We start from the raw sequence: 25620 nt of genomic DNA, 5'->3' as shown, positions 1-25620 counted from the left end.
TGTCCTAAAGGAAGTCAGAATCCCAAGGCAGATACTGAGGAGGCAAACAAGTAAGAAATTCCAAGGCTGAGAGACAGACTTAGTGCTTAGAAATCATGTTGGGAGGCTGTAGTTGGCAGAACAGTGACTCTCCAGAGAAGTCCCTGTCTCAGTCCCTGGAACCTGGGGAATATGTTACTTTACATTGCAACAGGGACTTTGCACATGTGATTCAAGTTAGGGACCTTGAGATGGAAAGTTATCTTGGATCAGGTAGGCTTAACCTAATCACACAAATCTTTGAAAAGGGAGAGTTTTTCCAGGTTGTGATCAGAGGAAGATGCAACTATGGAAGAAGGGTGAGAGAGGCTAAATTATAGGCTTTGAAAATGGGGGAAGAGGCCATGAGCTAAGGAATGTATGTGGCCTCTAGAAGATGGAACAAGGCCAAGGAAACAGTTTTCCCTAGAGCCTCAGAAGGGAGTACAGCCTTCTCAACACCTTGATTTTTATGTGGTAGGACCTGTATCAAACTTCAGATCTCCAGAACTGTAAGATGATATGTTTGGCCTGTTTTAAACAACTAAAATTGTGGTACTGGTGTTGTGTTACAGAAGAAGTAGAAAACGAATATAGGGGCAGTGCTGGAGTTCAGTTTGAGGATTAAGTAAAGTTAGCTCAGAAAACAAACAGGGGAAGGAAGCTCAAGTTTAGGAAACCTCAGGTGTGAGGGCCAGAAGCTCAAGACAAGATCACAAACTGGTGGAATTTCCAATCCCTTCTAGGTGGACGTCAGTATCAGTGGGTTCCATTACTTTCTATCAACAGAATGTTTCCTACACCATAAAGTAAGCCTTGAGGAATGTAAATATTTCGCAGAGGTTTGGCCTGTGAGGCTCCAGATTGAAAATTTGACCTGTTCTTTGAACGGCAACTAGTTCATGCTGAAGATCATATTTAATTATTAATCTATAAAATACTTTTGAAGAATCTAATAAAAATATATAAAATGCCAACTTTATTTTTATAGAGCATTTTTTCTAATTATGACATAACATACCCTCTGATTCAAATAGATATAGAAAAATATTTTTTAAAACTCTGTATGCACCAATAATATTTTTAATTATTATTAATAAATCAATTTTATCCTTACATGTTTTTTTTTCTTTTCCCCTTGACATTACAAATAAATAAAACATTAATTTATTTGTATGGTTAACAAAAAGAATGACTAAAATGCTATCAGAAGTCGTTTTTATGAAAAGAAAAAGCACATTAAGTTGCATCTAGGAATTTATATGGAAAAAATTGTTAAGTTGGCAAAAATCTATTTTTAGCACAGTTTAATACCTTCTGATACATTTTTCCTTTTTGTTAACTCTATTACCTAACAATACAGCGAGGGCCTCCTGGAATTTCTCACCTTACCCAAGGAAGAACTATGGTTAAACAAATTAACTTTTACTTCAGTTATTGTATTTAAGGTTCTTCTGCTTTCTTTCCCATGTTTTGGATATAACTGGGACTTTTTAAAATAAATATATCACAGGGAAATCTGGTCCATTTTAGAAATGGCTCTAGGGCATTTTTATCTGAAAGACTTTTTCCCTTAGTAGAACATTTAAGTTCCTGACCTTCTCCTACCCTCAAGCCTCAGATCAGAGAATATTTATAGCTTTTAATGTGATTATTTTACACTGTTATTCTTTTATTATTCTGTTTATTAAGGTAGCTATTATTTTTACTACAATTAAAAACATTACTGCCCTGGCTGGTATAGCTCAGTGGATTGAGCACAGGCCTGCAAACCAAAGGGTTGCTGGTTTGATTCCCAGTCAGGGCACGTGCCTGAATTTCGGGCCAGGTCCCCAGTTGGGGGGGGGGGTCAGCACGAGAGGCAACCACACATTGATGTTTTTCTCCCAGTTTTTCTCCTTTCCTTCCCCCTCTCTAAAAATAAATAAAACAAGATCTTTTAAAAAGAATGTTACTGATCTAATAAATAACTCCAAAGATCTATAAATATGCTTGCAGAAAATGTATTGTTGAAACTTCAGAATATTTTATCTTGATGATATTTATGCCTAGCCTGATAGATTCACTATTTAATATAATTTCTTAAAAAGCAATTTCAAACAATTGCAGCACCTGTGTTAGTAAAATCATTTTATGATACTCACTGCTTTTTCTATGGTAGGTTAGAATGTGACTTGAGGTTTTATTTTTTGTTTTTCTTTTTCTTTTTTTACCTTCAACTGTATTTAAATAGATTACACATGACAAAAAGCCTCTTTCTCAATTATGCTGTAAAGGTCAATGAATAAAAGTTTCCTGAGACCTTGTTAAAGAGAATGTAGCAGTGAAAAGTTTCCTCTCATTGACTGAATGACTGCAGGCTCTGTTTTAGCTTAATTTCTTGGCATTTCCGACTAGTCTGCCAGTTGCTTATAAAGTAATTTTTAAAAGATGTGATTGATCGTAAAATAAATTTGCCCAATAAAAATCTGAAAGCCTAAAAGTAGATACACTGTTGTGCTTTTATGAAGACTTCAGTATAATTAGAACGTTGATAAGATAACACCAATGGTTTCCTACAAGCCAGATACTTTATCACACTGGATTTTAAACTAAACACATGTGCCTAGTGGCTGTCTTGATTTGACTTCATGGGGTAGCTTCAATATGATAGTAAAGTTAACAATTCAGAAAATTAGAGGCCTAGCTTAATATAAAATTTAAAAAGAGCAGTAGAGGAAACTGCTTTTTTCAATATCCAAATGATGTAGTTCACATTCCAAATGCAGATGTGTTTCTCTTAAAAACATATATTTTACCCATACGTGTTTCCAAGTTGAAAATATCCTCTCACAGATCAGCGTGTGAGGAAACAGGGTTTGCAGACCCTGGAAGAGCAGAGGCAGAGGCGCTGCTCCGGAAAACCAGAGCAGGAATTCTTCTGGTCCCACCAGGGTTAAGGGTATGGCCTTGCTCATGCTGAGTTTGGGTAGAAAAGCAGGAGAGCTGGCAGACTGTAAAATTCCCCCCCATGAAAGCACACAGGCGGTTACTGTAATACTTTTTCTGGTGGAGTAGTGTAAGCCTTGGGTAAAGGGGAAAAAGGAACTTGACTAGTTCCTCAGCTCTGGTTTGATGATGCCTATAATGAAAGAACCACTGGAAACTGGGCACCTGTTAGAGAGCTGACGGACGAAGAAAATCATCCCTGCCCTACATGCTCTGTGAAGACTGGCTCTCACGTAGTGTTCCTATCTTCTGTTAAACACATCAGGCCCTGATGGCACAAGAGTGTGTGTGTGCACGTGAGTGCCTGTGTGCTTTCGTGTGTGTTTCTGTGTGTGTCTGTGTACGTGTGTCTTTCTCTGCCCATCCATAAGAAATGCTGCAGGAACAAAATGCATCTTTGGGGATGTTCGCAGGCTACATGCTTAAAGAAGTCTTTTCGCCCATACTTTAAATGAGAAAACTCATGGCAGCACATTTCTGTATGGGTTTCTGAACTGCTAGGATTAAAAAAGTCTGACAGAGATTTCTAAAAACACGCTGGCCATAAAACTCCTTATAGTTTGCAGTGTAAGGGACCCGACACATTCTTAGACGTTTCTAGCATGACTGACAGTGATAACCAGACGTTTTACCCAGTGGTGCTATCTTTCATGACTTCAAGTTCAACTTCAGCGTTATAATTTTTTAGAGGCAAGAGATTTTATTTTTATACGTGAAAATCCCTTGGTTGAACTGTAAATTATATGATACTTCTAGCCATTAGTCATTTAAAGAAATTGCGAACACTCAAAACCTAGTCACATGTCTTACCCTTTCCAGGTAGCCTGATTATTAACGCGCACGCTTTCCTTACCACCAGAGGCTCGGTGCGTGGTCTGGGCAGGCAAGAAAAGGTCTCTCGGAGGAAGGTGGTAATCTCCAGGAGAAGCTGGCACGCGGCCATCTTCAAGGCAAAGGGGCAGCCACATTTAGAGGGGTTCACAGTACCTATGGAATAAAAGATTTCTTTCATAAGTAAACAAACTAAAATAAAGGGAGGCACAGTTTGATGGACATAGCTACACATGTGTAAAATCAAATTGCATGTGCGAATGTTACCTAAACATGTCCAAGATGGAAGTGCGTATGAGAATGTTGCCTATACATGTTCAATTTACCTACTCCCGTTACCATACTCTGTGCATTAACAGGCCTCTCTCCTCTTCCATTTTGTAATTCTGCAATATAATTAGTGCCTGGGTATTAAAATGGCAATCAAGAACTAAAGTATTCTCTTTATATTCTCAGAGTGATAACATGCAGCTCTGCTAAACTAGAAAGCCTTTTAATGAAAGCAGAAATGGGAAAGCAATTTTGTAAGCTTTTCCCAGTGCTGTTCAATCAGATTGAGACTGTGTACATGGTGGTGAACTAAATTTAAAACTACAAAAACCCTGCCGGTTCATTTTATAACAGACATCTCTTGCTTGATGTTCTGAAGGCAGTGAAGTTCTTTCAGTGCTAGTCCAGCTATGCTTCTGTAGCATAGATAAGACACACTCGAACCTCTCTATCACCAGTTTATACAAGTTAGCCTGTCATATTAAGGTATGGCTACATTAGAAGTATGCAAGTGTTCTCCTTTGTTCTAAAAACATGCTGGTCTTTGAATGATTAAAACATTGCATCCGCCACAGATCAAGTCATGGATTTTTCTCTAAAGGCAATGGCCACATTGACGCCATGAAGACTTTTTGAATTCCCAGGATTAAAACTGTCAAATACATGTCATCGCAAATCAAGCAAAAATACACTGAACACTTATCAGTGTTCAGAAGACAAAAGCCATGTGGAGTTCTGTCCCTCATAAAAGACAAGAGTTACCTATTTTGAATGAATCAAGTCCTCGAGCAAACAGTATCATTGAATATCAACATTCCTAAAAATATCTCTAAAATGTTTCCCATGCATTAGGCTTTCTTAATTGAGTAGAACACATACTTCATGGTTTACATTGACAGTAGGTGGAAATTATGGTCTTTTTGAAGGTATCTGGCTATTGTTTCCTCATGAAAACCATTATTTTCTCTCCAGGGATAGTAAGTGGCTGGGAACATTGCCTCTTTTTAAGACTAAAAGAGAAAAAGCTCTTTAGAATGTCCAGACCTATAACATTTGCACCATAATTATCTTTTAAATGCAAGATGAGCTAGGTATTGGCTTGGAAGTGGAATGAAACCAGACATTCCAATCTGAGGTGTGATGGAGGCTATATGACTCTTGAAATTGCTTGTATGTGCAATTATTTTTAAAAAAATAATTAAACACTAGCTATTCAGTATAAACTTATGGATCTGTCCTTTTGCTTCTGAGGTTCTCATCTAGATTCTTCTCTCAGTCCTATATATAGACGATGAGCTTGGACTTCATCCAGGGTCTCTCATAACTATCATCGCACGTATCCTGTTACATTGAGTGAGGATTGCATGATCTCACAAAACAGCTAACATGATAGGTACAACGTGTTGGTAAATAATACTTAGGTGTTCTCATGGAGATCCAAGATCATTTTGGTCTATGAGGACATGTCCAACTAATGTTGTTCTAGCTCTTCTCTCTTCTGAAAGACCCCTGGGAGATCAAGGGCAGTTTAGGGTGTCTCCTCGCAGGCCTTCAATAGGTTCTGTGATTATTCAATAACCGTCAAGTCCTTCTACAGATCAGACTCAATCCCATGAGTCATCCTGGGAGAGTCTAGACTCCTATGAGTGTGAGGAAATCATTTGGGCAACTTTTGCCATTAGGCTGAAAGCCTGGTGCCAGGATATGGTGTTTCATTACCAACTAAGTCAAGATTTGCTCTAATTTGATAAGGGCTGAGAAACAGCAAAATGATTTTAAAAATTGTAAAAAATCCTTGATGTGAAAGTGGGAAAGAAGACACCACATTGTCTTTGATTATTACTTAGTTCTGTCTAATGTTACATTCTAGCTATGAAATACAGTCTGTATATTTCATGACTATAAGGATGTAATAGGTTTAACATGACTTAACTAAGGACTTCACCGTGAAGACATAACCAGGGAATTTGAAGTTGAAAGCACTAGGGAAGAAGAGGCTTCACTATCATCACTAGATAATGCTGCTGAGTCCAGAGTCACGGGGGAGTTTTATGCCCCATGAAAGGCAGTGGTACACATACATCCAAGTTTGTGCAGCATAAAACACACAAATGCACAAAATCATTCTGGAGAGGGATGTACAGCGACCTTTGCCTCTATTTTTCCATGATAGGACTCAATTATAATTTTAATAAATAACTAGAGTGCAGAACATTCATAGTTCTAACAATTTGAATCTTTGTATATATATATATGTATATATATATTTATATTTATCCTCACATGAGAGAGAAAGGGAGAGAGAGAAACATTGATGGGAGAGAGAAGCATCAATTGATTGCCTCTTGTATACACTGGACCAGGAATCATATGTGCTCAGACCGGTAATCAACCTGCAACCTAGGTATGTGCCCTGACCTGGAATCAAACCGGCAACCTTTCAGTTATGGGATGACGCTCTAGACAACCATGCCACACTGGCCAGGGCGATGATTCTTTTAATACTTCAATTTCAAGTTAAATGCTACAATATACTCTGATTAAATGTTACAATATGTTAGTAATTTAGGAAGTATGTCATGTTCACTTTTGTTTGGTATAAATTATATTTTTATTTTTTATCTCCAAAAGCAATACTAAAATATAAAATCTGACCAAACCTTTTCTGGGACAGTAACATTCCACAAATTAATTTTCTCAGAGAGGCCTAATTCTCATCTTGTATAAGAATATGAGCCAGAAACCACAAAACAGTGCAAGTTCCATGGCCTGCAGCTCTGTGCCCCTGTCTATAGGCCCTTCTCTCTGGTTCTTGCTCTCTTCTTTGTGTGGCTTCTGTGTGTGCTTCACATCCATGCACAGGGAGTAGCGGAAAAGGTGCGGTGGGAGACATGGGAAGGTGGTAAGAAAATGAAAGAGGAAAGAGAAATATTAAGTGCTCCTAAAGCAGAGGTTCTTACAAGCAGGGGTTCTTGTAGTAAAGGGAGTCTCCTTACTGTCATCTAAAAAGTCTTCCTCCTCATCCTCCTTTCTCAGTCTCCTTTTGGTCTCTTCATCATAAATGAGGCCCAGCAGATTGGCTGGGCTCTCACTTTCCCCGTGGCACAGCTCATTCAATCGGACGCCAATTGCCTACCGTGAAGAAAAAACAAATGAACAGCATAAAGTGTTTCAGAATGTAGAGCAGGCTCTCCCATTACAGAGGTTGTAAACAACCAATTAATGGGAATCATTTCCAGCATAAGCCTTTTCTGTATGCCGTAGAGTTATTGTTACCATGTTTTCCAATGTAGAAACCCACAGATGAAAGACATTGCTGCTAACTCCAAGGTCATGTAGACTACATACTTGTAGGAACTAGAATGATACCTTTGCACACTCTTATAATTTTTTTCTATTTACTCAGGAAAAATATTTTCATTTACTTAAGGGTCATTTATTTTATAGGGAGTATGCAGTCTTTAACGGAGGATTTTGTTGCAGTAAGAATAAGAAGTCACATTTCCGCAGGGTACTTCTGGTTATATGACTTTATGAGAATGTCACTGTCGTGCTAATGACTGTGGCAGTTGGCAAAAATTCTGGTACACACAATTTTATTTATATCTGCCATTATATAAGCATTTATGGTTCTTTAAATAGACCTTGCCCCCCTCCATAACACTCTATGAATTAGGAAGAAATACGAACTGTTCCTTTGATAGAATACCTGACATCAACATTAGTAATATGACTTTTAATGACTCAGCACATGGACAATACTGGTTTCATATAAGGTGCTAAGAGAACTAATACTTGCTATCAGTTATTCTGAATCATCACGCACTATTGTCTGATTTACCAAAAGGAATTTCCCACAAGAAAAGACGAAATACACTAGCTTTAATTTCTTTTACATTATGATTATACACCATACACAACAGTGGAAGAAATATAAGCATAGGAAGAAAAGTTAGAAAAAAAGCTAAAATGAGCCCTGAACTTATAGTCGGACAGTGGGGTTACTCAGTGCATTAACTGGGAAGAACAAAATTCCAGCCAATTTTTTTCTTTTCTCTCAAATACGTATCATTCCTTTCAAATATGTAGAAAAGTCAGTAAGTTCTGGACATGCAAGAAGTTACATTCACTCTTGGAAACTGACGCACAAAGACATGTCCAGGATGCTTTGATAAAAACCCAAGTTGTGGGCGTGCCTTGGCGATCTGGAAACAAAGAGCTCTCCTCAAACTCTAGAATTAAGTGAGAAGTGAGAAAAGCCACATCAAAAGACATAAAGTAGTATAAATAGACATCACAAGATCCTACAATTTTAGCCACTAGCCTGAAATAATTTAAGTAAACAAAACAAAAACACCACCTCGACAAAGAGCCTCGTCCCGAAGCTACTACTTTAGAGATCCCCTCCAAAGAAGATGTGCAATGTGAGTTTGGAGTGAGCCAACAAACTTATTGTTGAGATTCCAAGGGGAAAGATTCTATATCAGTCCTCCCAGGATGCTGAAAATAAACATCTTAATTAAATCCCCAATTCACAAAAGTTAAAGGGCTGCTAAAAAATGAACTTTCTGGGATAATACAAAATGTCTAAATAATCATTTAGAGCTCTCTGTCTCTTCCGAGGCTAGAAAAATGCCTTATGGCCATGTTTATTCCCTTCTTCATTCATCAGATATTTACTAAGTGAGGTAATTTTTTAGGTTATAAATAAAACATAAAGTTGAATAAGTTGTTATAGTATACCAGAATCTTTGCTTAATGTGACCTAGTAGAGAATAAATCTTCATACAGAATGATCACTGTTTGGGAAGTGGGAAGGTCAGAGAGGTTGAAAGACAGGCTCAGGGTTACTTAGCAAGCTGTGAGCTGGGACTCAAACACAGGACAGGATGTTGGACTCAATGTCATTTACCCTTCCCCTGTAATAGATCTTATGGTCTATTGGGGAGGTAATAACATACCAAAATAATGCATTGAGTGGTGAAAGAATTCAGAAGCTAATTAGTTCAGAAGACGGAGAGTTTAGATGCAGTTTGGAGAATCTATTATAAAGTCTCATTGCTGTCGATATTGAAGAGTTGGTGTTTTGGGTAATGGGCAAAGCAAAGAGTACATATTCCCGACAGAGAGTTCCAAAATATCCACATTCAGGGAAATAAACTGATGTGCTCACAGACAGACAAGCCACTTGGCTGAAGCACGGTTTTGTGAGCAGAAATGATGTACAGGAAGGCTGGAAAGGTAAGTTGGGACAGTTCTTGAAGCTGGACTTCATCTTACTTTCTGAAGGTTGATAAAAGGTTGTTTCTGAGTGGGGGGAAACTTTATCACTCATTCAAGGGACACTGTGCTAGTTAACGAGAAATTCAAAGACAAACCAAAATGAATGTAATAACATACTATTACTGAACATCACTTAGATGCAAAGGATTGAGATAGATGTCCTTTAGATACTTGTACAGTAAGCAGTTCACTTGACTTCATCGTCCATAATGTTGGTATGATTTGAATGAAAGAGCAGTATTCCAGGCTGAGCAATTTTGGTTTTATCCGGAGGGAGAAGAGCCACTGGAGCATGTCGGTGGGTAGGAAGCATGCTGATTTGCATTTTAGCCTCCTCACTCTGAGAGCAGTTTGGACACGAATCAAGGGGACAAGTCTGGAGGCTGGGAGATAAGTATAAATGTTCTGCTTTTTGATGGGCTATGCATGCAGGAGATCGTTTTCCTGGCAGTGAGTAGGATTTGGTCTCCTGTGGGGAGGAGACCAAGTGGGAACATGCTTTATTGATCCAGATGAGAAATAACAAAGATCTGACCTGAAGGGACATTAATGATGTGGAGGGGGTGAAATCAATAAGGGAAGGAGGTTTGGAGTAGGTTCAAAAGCTATCATTCTAGAAGACGGTAGAATGATTAATGACAACAGAGATTTGAGGAGGGGTGCAGACAGGCGTGTGTTTATATGGGAAGAACCGTGTTATTTCGGTCGGACTGAGTACGCAGTGCACGCCTCCTGAGTGCCGTTGGCACTGCTGGCCCGGGGTCTGAAGTGGGATGGATGGAGAGGTCTGTGCCGCTGGCATGCAGTCAACAGCTGAAAGCACAGGAATAAATGTAACCCTGGGGGAAATTATACAGGAAGAAATTAGAAGATATCCTGGGAAAACACATTAATAGACAGGAAGGAAACAAGGACCAGGGAAGGAGACAGAAGGGATAATAATATCTGACTTCGTAGATTTACTGAGAGGATTAAATGAATTACGATTATTTTCCCCTGATGTTTTTAATACATTGTCTCAAAAACAAACAAACAAACATGAACGAAAAACGTCTTCACTTCACACAAGCACCCTCAGTTTTATAGAGGGAAATCAAAAGCTCACGTCTCCCCACTGGTAGAAGAGCTTGGCCGCGTTCCACTGTAGCTTCTGGTTCCGCTTGTTGCCCACGACGGGAGACCGTCCCCTGGACAGGCCCTTCTTGGTGATGTTCACGTGATGGCCTTTCATCCACTCTGGCCAGTTGCCCCGGTTGCAGCGGTGGACGAACCGAGCACACTCCAGGAACAGCGCTGCTCTGGCGACTACAGGGGCTTCCTGCGCGGGGTTGTTAGGGAAGGAATAATGTGGGGTTACTGAACAGTAAGTTGCCCTTCAAGGGAATTCCTGTGTGTTCTTAGATCATTTCAGTTTCTGATTCAGTCGAGCTGTATTTCCCTGGGCAGTGTTATTGTGGTTAACACATTAGTGGGGAATATGGAAAATGAACCCATGAAGGCAAATTTGGATATGGAAAAATTAGACATTTTAAGTAGGTTTCTGTGTTTATTTTTCTCCTTTTGCAGAATCTCAAGTAATTTCATGACTCTTTTTGCATATTTAAAAGGCAGCAGGGATTTGAGGATGAGAGTAAAATCTTTTAATAAGTTTTTAAATATGAAGCTTTTTTTAAACCGAAAATTTTAACATGAAGCAAACAAATATTCAGTTTCTAGGACTAGTCCTATGCTAACCACGGGTGTCAGTAGTGACTTTGTTCCAACAATAGTCTATAATCTATGACCATCCACGTGCTCCAAGAAAATACAACTGCTCCACAGTATTTTGGCCAGTAAGAAAAGGAGGTGCTTACGAGATTTTGTTGAGTTATTTTGCCATGGATAACAGACCAAATCTACTTAAATAAGCAGGGCTTTAACTGAGAATGTTTGATAAAGAGGAAATTACTTAATTGATAAATAAAAACGTGAGTATTTCAGAAAATCACAAATGTGGCTCTATCTTGTCATATCAAGATGTGCTTGAAAAAATAAAAGAACAACTTTCAGTTGTTACCCAGAAACCATTAAGGATCAGATATCTACTAAACTCTTTACAAGATAAAAAAATATTTTTTAATAAGGGAAGGGATATTAAGATTCCCATAGAAGATCAACAGGTCACAAAAATACATACATTGACATTTAATAGGTATTTTGACTTCTGCCAATTTTAATCAGATACATCACAATATTAGCCATGACCTCAGAGTTACCTAATAATCATAGGTTGCTTAGTAACCACAGGTTCTCAGACCGAAATGTTTTTCTTCATTTCAGGCAACAGTGTTGTGCGTTGATCCATAGTGTTAAAACAGGGGCTAATAGAGTATCAATTGCATGATAATTAATTTTTATGAATTGTAATTCTTAATTATCGTAACTCTGTGATCTAGAAATAATATTCTCATTTTAATATTTTTTCAATGCAGTCAATTTTTCTATTACCATTTAGCTGAGAAGGGGGTGGGCATAGGATTCAATCCCAGGCCTCTCTGATTCCCGGGGCTATGCTAGTTTCTCTTTGGTGCCTACATTGTCTTAACTTATACTCATAGAAATCTAGATGACTTCTAGAATGCATGTAGAAAGTCATTGCTTAAAAATGAGACATTAATGTCAAGTAATGTTATTTTTCTTAAACACAAATAAATGATCACATCATTTTCCCCTTTAAAATCTATTACTGACTCTACCCACGTCAATCCTAAAATAAAGAAGATACTCAATCTTTGTTATTTGGTCCATTCCCCTTTTTCCTATCTCAAGTAGTCTGTCATCCAATTTTGTCAAACTGGTAACAGCCTCCCGAATATGACATCTCATACATTTCCATTTGTTGTTCCCATGGCTTGCAGAGCCTTGAAACCCCCTTTCCACCTGGCAAATCCCCACTTTCAAGATCCTGTTTCAAGATCTGTTTCAAGTTACTTCCTCTAAGAGGTCTTCCTTAATCCCTTCCCTCTTCAGCCCACTTCATACTTTGGTTGGTTACTTCATACTTTTGAGGACCATAGTATCTCAAATACACAGGATGATTCAAGTAAGTTAGACTGTTAAGCATCGTGTCATTGCCTACAACTTAAATGAAGCCATCAAGAAGAATTCCAGTTGAAATATATTTATAAACAAACAGCTTTACAAAGCATATGATGAATTGCCAGAACATACAAAGTAAACCTATGTGAAAAGGCAGAATACAAGCTGAACACCAATGGTGAGAATCTATCATTAATAAACAATGGACGCTAACGATGAGACTCCATCATCAGCGCGGTTGGTACCTAGATTTGGTAGCAGGTCACAGGGATAAAGACTTGGCAATTGCAAAGGGTCAAATGACTTTCTGCATTAAACCTTATTAATATTGTGGTGTCTTAACATATAGACTAATTATCTACACTGTTTTCTTATATTAAATATTTTGTCAAACATCTCAGATATGCTAATCTGTCTCTTGTAAAGGCACGAACATTTGTCTCTAAAACAAATGCCAGTCTGCAGGGCAAGGCGAGCGATATAATTCATTCTTCGCGTGACACATGCCCAACATGAAGCAACGGGATTCATCGTTTAATGACGGGAAGACAGAAACAACACTGCTGGAAGGAGCATTATGTGATGAACTCTGGCTCCCTCAGGGCTAGCACGGGAGACACTTAGCCTCACTCAAATGTGTCCAGCAGAGGATCTTTTTATTGCCCTTAATTATTAGATGGCACTGAGAGGATTACCAAGGAATGGATGAGCAACCCAAACTGGGCTATGTGTAGCTACCTATACATTTTGACTTGCCTCGTTTAGAAAAAATGGCTTTATTTCCTTAGGAAAGTCAAGGCATTTTGAATGAAAAGCAATTTCAGTTCTCTGCTCCCAAAACCTTATAACAAAACTTAGATATTATCAGTCATTGGCCCTAGGAAATCCTAATCTATGCTTGGAAATGGAATTGAGATCAAAATGCAAATAATTCCCATTAACTCTCTAGCACAACATTTAGGGGAGGGTAGGTTCTTGTCTGATGAATTGCATCCATGTAAATTGCAAAACCCAGTGACATTTGGAAATGTCACTGTCTGCCTTATTTATTTATTTATAATCCTCATGAGCCTGGTGGATGGAAACAGGCTTGGGAATCTTACCGTCAGGATGGCAGTAAATAATACCACTTTCTGAGGGACTGTCATGTGCATATTACTCTACAGACAATTGAAGGAGGCACTCAGGTACAAAGCTAAGGACTTTAATGTGCATCCTAGCAGAAGACACTTAGGAACAGGTACTGACTTCACTATGCACGGGAAAAGCTTTCAAGGCATTCTAGTGTGGGTGTGGTCATGCAGAATTATATGTGTTGTACCTTTCAAAGTGTAGTTCAGAAAATATTGATTTTAGAAGCAGGGTTATGGAATACCATGGAAAAGGATTCTTCCTGGACATAAAGGAAAGCCGTTTTTTTTCTCCTATGCTGGAGCTTACCTCTTACGGGTCAGTGCAATCTGAAGAAGCAGCAAAAAATGGAGGCATGACAGAATGGATAGGGGTGGACTCACATCACAGAGAAAAACAGCACAAATGGAGAGAAATGAATCGGGAGAATGCTGCATGGCTGAAAAGAACCACAGAGTATCAGAGGCATGGTTAAAAGTGAACATCTACACAAAATTCGACACCACTGGCATACCACAGAGAATTTTGCTGATGGTCCTGAAGGAAAATAGGCGTATTTAAATTTCTTCTTCCTTATGAACATGCCTGCCAGATCACTTTTTCATAGGTCCCAGTCAAGCAAGAATCAGTTTTAACTGGCAAGACAAAATAATAGGCAGAACCATATGGAATCCCTAAGTTTAAAGGTCAACAATCGTTGAACACTGACAATTTCATATGATTCGATCTTCTATGAGGTGTTCTCTGCAATGGCTACACAGTTGTCTCATTAAAATTACCAAGTATCACGCCATCATGCAGTTTGGATTTTTCTAACATTCCACGACTAGGAAACTTCAAGTGTCAGGCTACTTCTCCTCGACTTTGTCACTTTTTCCTGCCTTGTATAAGGTCGTTAAGCATATTGAATGTTTCCTGTATGAAAGTGAAGCCGAGAATTGGAATACTAATTCTAACGGCTGTGCTTTATTTTGCCTGGGGACCTATAAAATCTTGCTACCACGATACAGTGGTTAATTGAAGACTATAATTGCACGCATTCCTGTCCCTCCAGGACTATATCTAAACTTACTATGTGAGAGGAAACCCGGACTGATCCTGAGAACTCAAATAACACCACTGAACAGGAACCAGCTTTTCAAAGAATGAATATTTTATGTTGGCCCCTAGGGAATTACATAATTTTTCTTATTGCCTTACCCAACATATAAAGCTCTTGCTGGGGCAGGATATCTATTTACTTAAAACCAGTGGGAATAAGCAGTTATTGTGGGTTCTACAGCGCACTGAAACCTAGCTGGCTGGAGGGCATGGGCTTGCGAGTCAGTGTTTATTACTCAGCCTGCATTGATTCTCCGCCTGCCTGAGATAATTAAGGCCCTGACAGGGTGTCTCTGCCCCTGTCATCGTGGCAGTAGTTGGGGGCAACCGAAATGATGTGGTTGTCAGGCTACTGGCAGGCAGCAGTACTGTTTAGGGCACAGTCTGGATGGCTAGTCATTTTAACACTTACTCAGATCATGCAAATATTTTGGGTAAGAATTTTAAAAAACCAAGTGAGGATTTCTATTTCTGACAATAAGATGGATTAAGTGTGAAGACAAACTTCTTTTGATTTAGACGCTTAAAATACTGGATAAAATATCCAAAACTTTCTTCATTTTGTTTTTTGCTTTAGTTTCTAACATGAGATAACAGACCAGTGAAGAGCGGAAATTATAAGAAAGCAGAATTCTGGGGTGGAGGTGGGAGGAAGGGCGTGAACTGGTGTGGGGATATTTACCTCAAGGGTTTCTGCTGGCTGGAGAGAGGGACGAGGGCAAGGGTTTTCAATGGGCCACAGGTTAAATGCCTGTGCCCAAGCAGAGTAGGAGGTCAGATAATGCAGTCCCACATAAAGCCAAGGTCCTCGGTGGGGGCCACCCTCCCTGGATGAATGATGAGAAGATCTGTTCTACAGAAGTGGGCTTACTGACTGACTAACCTTGGCTCTGGGCAGGAGAGGGAGACAGAGACAGAGACACAGATAGAGGGGAGGGAGAGGCAGACAGAAAGAAGGGAAGGAGGAAGTCTTTTAGAAGTTTTAATCAAAATCCTATATTCTCATATAAGTTTGGACTAGACTGGGCATTACTTCCATGCTTTTTTCCCTAAAAAATATAGTTTAAAAAATGTTCCCACATTGGTAATGTTTCCAGGTGCTTGAAAAAAGAAACAAAAATCTTCTCTGGAGGAAGAGGAATACTTCAAACCAATACTTCTCAAATCTTCAGACTTGAGAATGCAGAAGCGTCACTTTGGGATACGGATAAAACCGATTCGGCAGACCTGCCGCAGGGCCTGGAAACTGGCATTTCTAACTTGCTCACAGATGAGGCTGGTATGGTTGGTCCACTAAACAACACTGTTTTCAACACCGATCTTAAAGAATTTTCACAGATAAAGTTCCAAAAACTTAAGCTTACATTAAAAATACACTTAAAAAGCCCCAACATGAGTAACAGATGAAACAACAAAGCGTAGAATCAGATCCACAAACACTGCAGTTATTGGAATCGTAGTGTATCAAATGCAGTTAAAGATTAATGTGGGTATTGAAAACATTGTGAGGAATTAAGTTATCAAAGTTGACCAAGCAATTTAAAACAAGAATCAAAGAGAACTTTTACAAATAAAAAAAATGTAGTACTTAAAATGTTAAGCTCAACGGATGGATTTAAAACACTGATTGGATTGGGTTTTTCCAGCTTTAGCACTGCTGGCCACTTGGCCGGGTAGTTCTTTCTTTGTGGGGGTGCACTGTGTTTCATGGGATGTTTACCAGAATCTTTGGTATCTGTTCACTAGATGCCAGCAGCAAGCCCCAGGTCGTGACAAAGATTCTGCCGCACATTGCCAAATGTCCCCTGGTGCTCAAAACTGCCCCTGGTTAAGAACCATGGGATTAGACACAGTTGAAAAATGAGAACAAATTGAAGCGCTATGTCAGAAAATTACCCCAGATACAGCACAGAGAAAAAGAAATGAAAAATACAAGAGGTTGTCAAAAGCATGAGGATAAACAGAAAAATCTATCATACATCTTTTTAATTCATAAAAGTAAAGGTTAGTGAAAATGTGAAAGTCACAATCTTAGAAGAGATAATAGTTGAAGATTTTTCAGAATAGATGTAGTATGCTGATCACATGGTTCAGGGACTTAGTGGATCTCAAATAAGAAGAATAACCTAGAAGCACTTTAGTGAAATGGCAAAATATCGATAATGAAGAGTTTTTATTACACTGTTGGTGCCTGTGTTTAATTGTTGCAACTATGAAATATGCTTTGGCATCATAATAGTAAAATTATGACTGAATTTCACTCTTAGGTAGATTTAGAAAACTATTATGAATCAGGGTCCACATGTAGTAATTTTCATGGAGGCATTGTTCAAAATAAACAAAAATTAAAAAACATAAAAACGTACATCTAACATAAATGAGTATATAAATTGTGGTATATTCAAGCAAACAAACAGATATCAAACTTAATGCTCAATGAAAAGAGGATAGAGTGCTTTAAATGAATTTCAAAACTAGGCAAAATAAAGCAAAACAAACCAATATACTCCCTAGGGATACAGACTCGTGTGGTAAAATAATGAAAGCATAGGAAAACCTTTTTAAAAGTTTAAGAGAGACACATCTTCTGGGAGGTGGGGCTTTGTGGTCAGAAAAGGGACAGGGGACTTTAAAAATACTGGAAATGTCCTATTCTTGAAGGTATGTGATGTATATGTGACAAAATTTTTTCTTAAAACTCCACATATTTATGATATATATTATTTTTATGCACCATATTACAGTTAGAATATTTTTTAATTTGATAATATAGGAGTACCACTACTGAAGTGAATAATGTGATGATTTCATTTTAGTTATTACTGAATTATTTCAATTTTTCCTATGATTCAGAAAAGAACACAATATTATTTGGCTTTGATATTTCCTTATATGAGTATATTCCCATTTCCTTGAAAGGAGCTGGTTTGCACTGATCACCAATTAGCCTTGTGACGGTAAGTTCCAATGTAGAATAAAATGCAGGGAACCTTAAAGTGGGACCATGTCTACGGTAACAAACATCTCATTTTCTCTGGAGAGCTCCAGTTTGTCTGTTGAACTGGTACAGTTTTTGACAGCTCTCCTTTCCCCTGTCAAAAGTGTCCCAGTTTGGATAACAATTATATAATCATTCCTCCTAAAGCAATCTACTTATGAAGTTATATAATTTAACATGTATTAGGTTTTCTCCATCCCACAGACTAAGGAGAATTCTAGGGCCTTACTGACTTTTTTTTTCCATTGACTTTCTTATTTTCATGAAATTGTTCATAAAGAAAACTGAAATTATTAGTAGTGAAATTCATGCTATATATTAACCAAAAATTAGAAATCATTATGTCTGTACATATTATTATCTTCAACTGGATACAAAAGGATAGAATATTCACTTCTATAGAAAACAGACAGAAGTACCTTTTGTTTGAACTGTTTAATTTTTCTTTTGTGTGCTTGTAGATTAAATAAACGAGATAAACTGAGTTCTTTCTAAAACATGTCTCTTTAAAAATGCCTCATAGCTGCATCCATTAAATTTACAACAAACAGTATGAGGAAGAGCTGTGCTGGATGCAAAATTAAACCAATTACCCCGAAGTTTAATAGCCGTTGCAATAATGACAAGAGAATTATTTAAATTAACACCTTTAGATTGACAAGACTTTAAACATTGATGTTTCTAGTATTTTTTCATTTAGTAGTTCTTTTGATTCTGAAGAAAATTGAAAACTTGAAGAATAACAGTTAAGTTCTATGTTTAAGGCAACAAAATGAAAACTTTGGAAATAAAAATTATGTCATAATGCAAGAACTGCATTTAAGTTGCACTTAAAAAGTAAATGCAACATCCAACAAAAGTAACCAATAAAAGAGATGGGAAAAAGTGTTGAACTAAAATATGATGACGAACAGAACACACTCATTTTTCCCTTCCTCTCCCAAACCCTAGCTGATGCAATAGCAGATCTACAACTACATTTATATCTGCATCTCCATCTACAATGTGTCTATATCTGCATTGTATCTGCCTATCTATCATCAATGTACCCATCTATGTCGTCCATATCTAAATCTACATCTGTGGATATATTTCTATATTCATATTTCCATCTGCTAGAACTATAGATAATCCTATCTATATTTATGTATGTGTATATGATTAGAACCACACATGCACTGAAAATCTTATTTTAAAAGTGAAGCATTTCTGAAAGACAGGAAGCCAATGAGATCAGACATTAAGTGAAGCCAAATACACAGGAAACAATAGTTAAAGATACGTTTAGCAGAAGACACTTGTGAAAGAGTAATCCTGAAAACTCCTCCTAACCCAGATTAATAGGTATGAACAACTGTTCGAATGACAGGAAACACAAAATGCAACTTTAATTCAAGTACAGATCATGCAGCTACGTGTCCCTTCCTCTTAGTCCCCTTGTCAGAATTCACAAGTGACTTCACTTATACTTTTTTTATACTCAAGAAATGAAATTTAAGTGTGCCCTTGTTTGGGAACCATTTCCTGGCTTGATCCTTTCCTCTTACATAAAGAAATAAGATAAGCAATTGAAGGTGCTTTATAAACTCTCACATGTAATGAAAATGCTACTATTGTCATCATGCTACCACATCTGCCACCATCGCCACTGCCACCAGCACTACCACCATGACTACCATCACCACCATTGCTACCTACCGATTTATTCAACCAACCAGGTCTCCCTGGCTTCTCTCTGTGTCTGATAATGGAAACCACTGGACTCCTTTAAGCTTGGACTGATTCTGACCTCTGGAATTCTGACATCTGACCTCTGCATACTCTTTGGCCTTGACCTGGAATCAATGACTCTCAGGTATGCAAGGAATTTATACTAATCACTCACTACTTGATCCCCACTGAATCCAGTCCGGTGTCAGAGAGCTCATTACTTCCCAACGCAGCTACTTTTTCACTGGGCATCTACAATGATCAGAAAATGCCTCTTTTACTTTTAGACTCAAAAGACATTGCTTATAAGCATCAAGCTCCCTTTACTGTATTTCTTACCATGAGATTTGTAATATTAAGAAGGTCAAGCAGGGCCAAAGTAGGTTCCACAGGAAAGTAACAAAGGAGAATCCAGTGGTCTGGTTTTATTTGGGGGAAGTAAAATAAATGTTAAGTTTTCTATGGGATTCAGCTTAACAATGATAACAGTCAGGCTACAGCCAGGAACAGAGTGGACCTGCATCTGGAAACCTGTCTCGCATCTCCTTGGAACCTCTCAGCATTATGGTAATTGGAAATCAGACAGATATAGAACCATTTGATGAGAAGGAATGAAATCTTCGTATCCAAGAGACTTGATTATCAAAGTATTCATCAATATTCTTCTTAAAATAATGTCCATTCAGAAACCAAGTATCAATTTGTTCAATTGGTGGTGTTTTTCAAATCCCGAAATGTGAGGCTTTCTTGTGACAAGCCTCACATTTCTCCCATGCCCACACATCATTCATAAATCCTAAATGCTTTCCGTGTAAGAAGCAATTATTTCTTTTGTTTCTATATCATCAATAAATGTTAGTGAGATCATTCTAATTACTCCACTAAAGAATCTCATTTTGCCAGTGATAATGCATTAATTAAGACTGAGTTCTTGTCATTTTTGGTTTCAAAATGGTTTTGGGTGGGGGACTCCAAGAACCTTCTGATATTATAAGCTGAATTTTGTCTATATCTAAACTTCTCTTGGGAGACACTCCATAGCTTTCATCCAGTTCTAACAAAAACAAAACAAAACAAAACAAAACTACATCCCCAAAATGTTTAAAATCACTGCTTTGGTGTGAATTTTTAAACTTGAAAATCTGTCTTTTCCCATTATAAATTCTTCATTTGTAGCCATGTAGTAAGAAGACTCTTTTGAAGATGCAAATGCTTTTGGACCATTAAAGACCATTCACAATCTCGTTTTATTGCGGAGATCACATGCATTTAAGCATATTTTCAATGTACTCAGAGAGACTCATTCTGATCTAAGTTTGTTTGTTTGTTTGTTTTAACAGAGAAAGTATACGCTATTGCTGAAAGAGTCCTGAAAGGAATCAGAAAACTGGCTAATGGCTCCGGCACCGGCTGGCTTGTGTGACCTTCAGCAAAGTCATCTCAGCTCTTGTGGCTTTTGTTCTCTCAGGTGGAAAACATGGGACTGAAAAGACCTGCTCGAGAAAGTCCATTGCATGATAGACATTTATGTGGGGATTTCAGCGCAGGATCTCTGAAAGTGGGGGGCCTAGACCTTTCCAGTGAGTGAAGGACAGTCTGTTATCATTTCCTCAGTTCATACTTCACGGACAGCTGTCCCAATGCTATTTATTACCCCATCGTTTTCCAGTGTGCACGGCCAGCTGTGCCTGTACCTTTCAATTTTCAATAGTATATTGAAATTATATGATTTGCTATTATTTTCCTTAATCTTAATGGGTGATTGCTTAAGAAATTCGATGCCTGAGTCCTGTAAAAACTTCCAAAGTAGCTGTGACTTTAGGATTGAGACGAACTAGACACGACGGTACCTTTGGCATACCGCCAGCCTGAACCTCCTGGAAAGTGCTAATGCACAGTTGCTAGTGTGTCTTTCACAACTGTTCAACTAGCTTCTGTCACCCTTACTTTCTTAATCATATGTAAACTACCAGGCAAAAACCAATTTATTATTTTTGCATGTTGAAAAGTAAGTTTCTGTAGTAATCTCACATAAATTTTTAATGAGAGCATCAACATGGAGGAGTAAAAACCATAGGGTCTGTGAAGAGAGACGAGGCTCCAAATCTGCCTCGATCCTTTGCTGGCTTTGTAGCCCTGGCTTGTTACTTGGTCTTTCTGAGTTTCAACTTTTTTCCTTTGGAAACAGAGTAGACACACAATAAGTGTTATTCACTAGATGATCAACCTTACAATACTGTCCATTAGGACGTCTGGGAAATAGATCACTAAACAAATATAACCTCCATAAGGAAAGGTGCAAAATGGATGAAGCCGTCCTTTGAATTTTGTTGTATTATCATTAACGGCTACTACTAGGCCTGGCACACGGCAAACTCTCAATAGACATTGCTTGAGGCAATTAATTATTGTATGGAATCTTGTAAGCCATACTGACTCCAGGCTTTTAAATTCTACCACCCATGCCAGTTGATGTAATTGATATGTTAAGGGCTGACCTCCTCTGTTACTACATCCAGCCCAAAATTATTTACTGTTGAGGGAGGGGCAAGGAGCGCTCCACTCCCCATTGTTGCCTTCTCACTGTTACCCTGTTACACCAATACTTCCCTCTATTCCTCAATCAAATCCTGCTGCTTCCACTGCTACCGACACCACGTAGTCTTGTCTGATATTTTATACCCAGTCAACACCGCCTGATCCACTGAAGCTCTGATAGCTGTAATATAGGAATTTATGGACATTTCAGTGAGCATTTTTCAACTGTAAGTAAAATGGGGCATAATTTACCGGCTATTGGTTTTTTCAATGAACTGGCTGTTCACATGCTCACCCATTTTTTTAAATGTTTAATTGTTTGTATTTTTCTTATTAATTTGTTACACTTGTTCATTTTAATCTGTTTATTTTGAAATAGATCAGGATGTGATTTAGAAGAACCACGCATGACTCACATGCGTGAAGGCTAGTTACCACACTCCCACTTACAGCACGAGGGCTTGGCCACTTCCCTTGTCTGGCTTTAGACAGGTATCTCGATTATTCAGTTGCCACCAGGCCCACCTCTCCCAGACACCTGTGAACCTCTACATTTTACAGTCACTGTGGCATACAATAATACTCACTGAACATTTTGGAATTTACAAATGAATTTGCAAAGGCCAGTATCCAGGAATGGGAAACTGAAAAATCTTATATAATGATAAGTCATCATTTTGGATGATTACAGTGGTATTTGCATTTCAGGCTTAAGTGAATCCACATACCTTGTGGCCACTAAGTCTCTTGAAAACAGAAGTTGCAAATGTCACAGAAAATACGTCATGAACTACATTAGGGTTGCATGATTACATAAGGCTTGGATGATTTTCCAAGGTACAATGTGAGTAGCCAGTGGTCACTTACTCATGTTTTGTAAAACCTGGAAAAGGGATAATTTTTATAGGCAAGCTTAAAGATTTTTTTTTGTAATAAACATCTACTTTAGAAATAGTGTAAATAAAAGATATTGAGAGGTTGAGTTCAAAACTTGCAAATGGGCCTAGTTTGCAAGAACACTTTTTTCTAAACAAGATCCACTTTATACCCTTTAATCCCTTACGTGTACATAGTACCGTACGATGTTCAGTGCACTTTTGAGCAATTTTTGTGCTTCACGTTTTCCCTCCAGTTGATAAACCGAGACTCAGAGTCTAAGGAATACATGATAGATATAAGACTAAGAATAGTATAACAATAATAATGACCTACTTTATTGAGCAGTTACTATATTTCAGTAGCGCCCTTTATTGAGGGTTTTACATCTAATAACTCATTTAATTCTCACACTAGCCCTAGGAGGTAGCTATAATATTATTATTACTCTTAACCTATTTTCAGAGGTTTAGTTAGTAAGTGTTGGCACAATTTTAACCCAGGTAGTCTGATTCCAGAGCCCTCACATACTTTAATCATGATGTTATACATTCTACTTCCCAAATCATATTAAGATTTTCCCCTTTCTTTTCTTCCCTCACCTCACCCCCTTTCTCCCTCCTTTTGCCACTAATGCTGAGAAAACAAAACAAAACACAACCCCACAGTTAGGGTTAGGATTAGGGATTCATTGCTTTCCTCCATTAGCATAATTCACTAGAATCAGGAGCCACATGAGTAAATTCCTCCAAAAACTTACAAGATCCAGGGCGGCTGCCAGGATGGACGCATCAGGAATAGTCCCCGGCTCACAGCAGTTTAACAGAAATTGAAAGCGTTTCATGCCTTGTCGGATTGCTCCAAGATTCACCACATTTTTGCTTTTTCCACCATCTTGGTTGGAAGACAGATGGTCGTCAAAACTGTGGCAGCCTGTTGTGGAGGAATGAAGAAGAACGGGTGTAAAGAATCACTGTTGGGAACTGCCCTGCCTGGTTTCAGAAGCTGTAACCCCCCATGGCTAAGGCTGAGTCAGAGACCTTGGGACCATAAGCCACTAAGGATACAAAGCTCCTTATCTCCCCAGCAAGGGTGCTGCCTCTGCCCACTTTACTTCAGCCTGCATGGCCCCCAGTGAATGACTGTTAGCCAATGACAGGTAAGATTCCTCAAGGGAGGGATGACCTAAGAGGCCCTCAGGGAAGGACTTGGGGGCTATAGAAAAAGGGGGTGATGGACCCTCACTCCTTGGCTTTGACATAGCCTGAGTCCTCATTCTGTCTGCAAGAAGTCTCCTAATCTCTTGGCTGCCTTACTTCTCCTCCCTGATTTAAGCCTGAAACAATGCCTTAAGCCTGAAACAATGCCAGATGTGGGTGCGGCCCTGTGCTGGAAAAGGCGGGTCTCTAGGGCAATCAGGCCCAAGAAAGACTACATAAAATCCTATGAAACCTACTTTGCTAATACCCTCAATTTTCTGATAAGGGTCCATGCATGGAATGAGTTTGTTCCCCAAAGTTTTGTGGCCCTTTAACTCTCTGACCCTGACTCAGAATAAGCCCTGAGTTCTTTGAATGTTATCTATTATTTGATCATTTCTGCCTGACAATGATTGATGAGCTGTGTGTGTGTGTGTGTGTGTGTGTGTGTGTGTGTGTGTGTGTATATATATATATATATATATATATATATATATATATATACACACTCCCTGTATTCCTATGCAAATTAAACCCAATAAAAGCCCATTAAGGAACAGGTTCCCGGCCCTTCTCCTTTGATAGATCAGACACCTTTCCTCCCCAAGCAGATCATGTCTTGGTAGACTTATTCTCATCTGTGGCGGCTGGGCGGGTGGGGTGGAGGCCCTGCAGGCAGAGCCCCTAACAAATCACAGATTTAAAAAGGCCTTCAAAATTGTAACAATGTATTTTCTGTAGTGCTGGCCTGAAAACATTCTCCCTAACTGTACCTCCCTCCTCTTTATTTTAATGCTTATTTGGACAAACCCTGACTTTTGGGAGACTGGAGACACACGGCATATATAATGTAGGGTTTTACATAAGTATTCAAATATAGGGTCTGATCATTTTGCTACCAGGTTCTCCTCTTTAATCCTTGTAAGAACTCTTGGTATACCTAAAATAATTCTTCCTGTAATCAACAACCAACATCTATTTTCATGGAAGATGCAATCACTGTGCAATTTCAAGCCTGCTGCATAAACTGCAATCAAGGACAGTATTTTGATATATCAGTTTCAATGCAAAGATTCACTGACTGTTATAGTTGTAAAGGACCTTAGAGGCTGGTCATTTAATTCCAGGATTTCCAAACCAGTCTGTGCATCAGAATTATCTAGGAAGTTCCTGTATCTCATGTAGAACTTCAGAATCTCTGGAAATGGAGTGGAAGAGTGTATGTTTTGTAAAGCCTCCCAGATGACAGCAAGGCAGACAGCCAGACCCTACGCTGGACCACAGATCCCTCCCTTCTTATTTTTCCACAGCTCTGCTGCCTACAAATAAGAATCAGCCTGGAGCTCATTAAAATTCAAAATATCAGGTCCATCACTAGGGATTCTGATTTCATAGAGAGGGTTGAGGGGATCTACATATATTTTTAACAAACACGCCACTGATTTTGAGGCAGAAAGTCTAAGGATCACACATTAAGGGAAAACGGTACAAAATAGTATATTTCATCATTTTTATCTGCAAGTTCATTTTTAAAAACCTAAATATCTCATGACTTTTCTACAGCTTCTAGGATAGATATTTTTAATTTTTCTTATATAA

General features: G+C 38.5%; 1 protein-coding gene across 2 annotated transcripts in view; it reads right to left on the bottom strand.

Annotated features, from left to right (window-relative positions):
• The window catches only part of UNC80 (unc-80 homolog, NALCN channel complex subunit), a 179774-nt gene that overhangs the window by 98699 nt on the left and 55455 nt on the right, over positions 1 to 25620 (bottom strand). For both annotated transcript variants that reach the window (XM_045198387.3, XM_053919029.2), the window contains exons 22-25: positions 23583 to 23755; positions 10496 to 10708; positions 7104 to 7239; positions 3860 to 3993 (exon numbers count right to left, since the gene is read on the bottom strand). In XM_045198387.3, the coding sequence (XP_045054322.2) occupies positions 3860 to 3993; positions 7104 to 7239; positions 10496 to 10708; positions 23583 to 23755 (656 nt within the window). The remainder of the gene's footprint in view (positions 1 to 3859; positions 3994 to 7103; positions 7240 to 10495; positions 10709 to 23582; positions 23756 to 25620) is intronic.

The sequence above is a fragment of the Desmodus rotundus genome, chromosome 2, assembly GCF_022682495.2.
Source record: "Desmodus rotundus isolate HL8 chromosome 2, HLdesRot8A.1, whole genome shotgun sequence".
NCBI lineage: Eukaryota > Metazoa > Chordata > Mammalia > Chiroptera > Phyllostomidae > Desmodus > Desmodus rotundus.
This window is presented reverse-complemented; position numbering and strand designations above follow the sequence as displayed.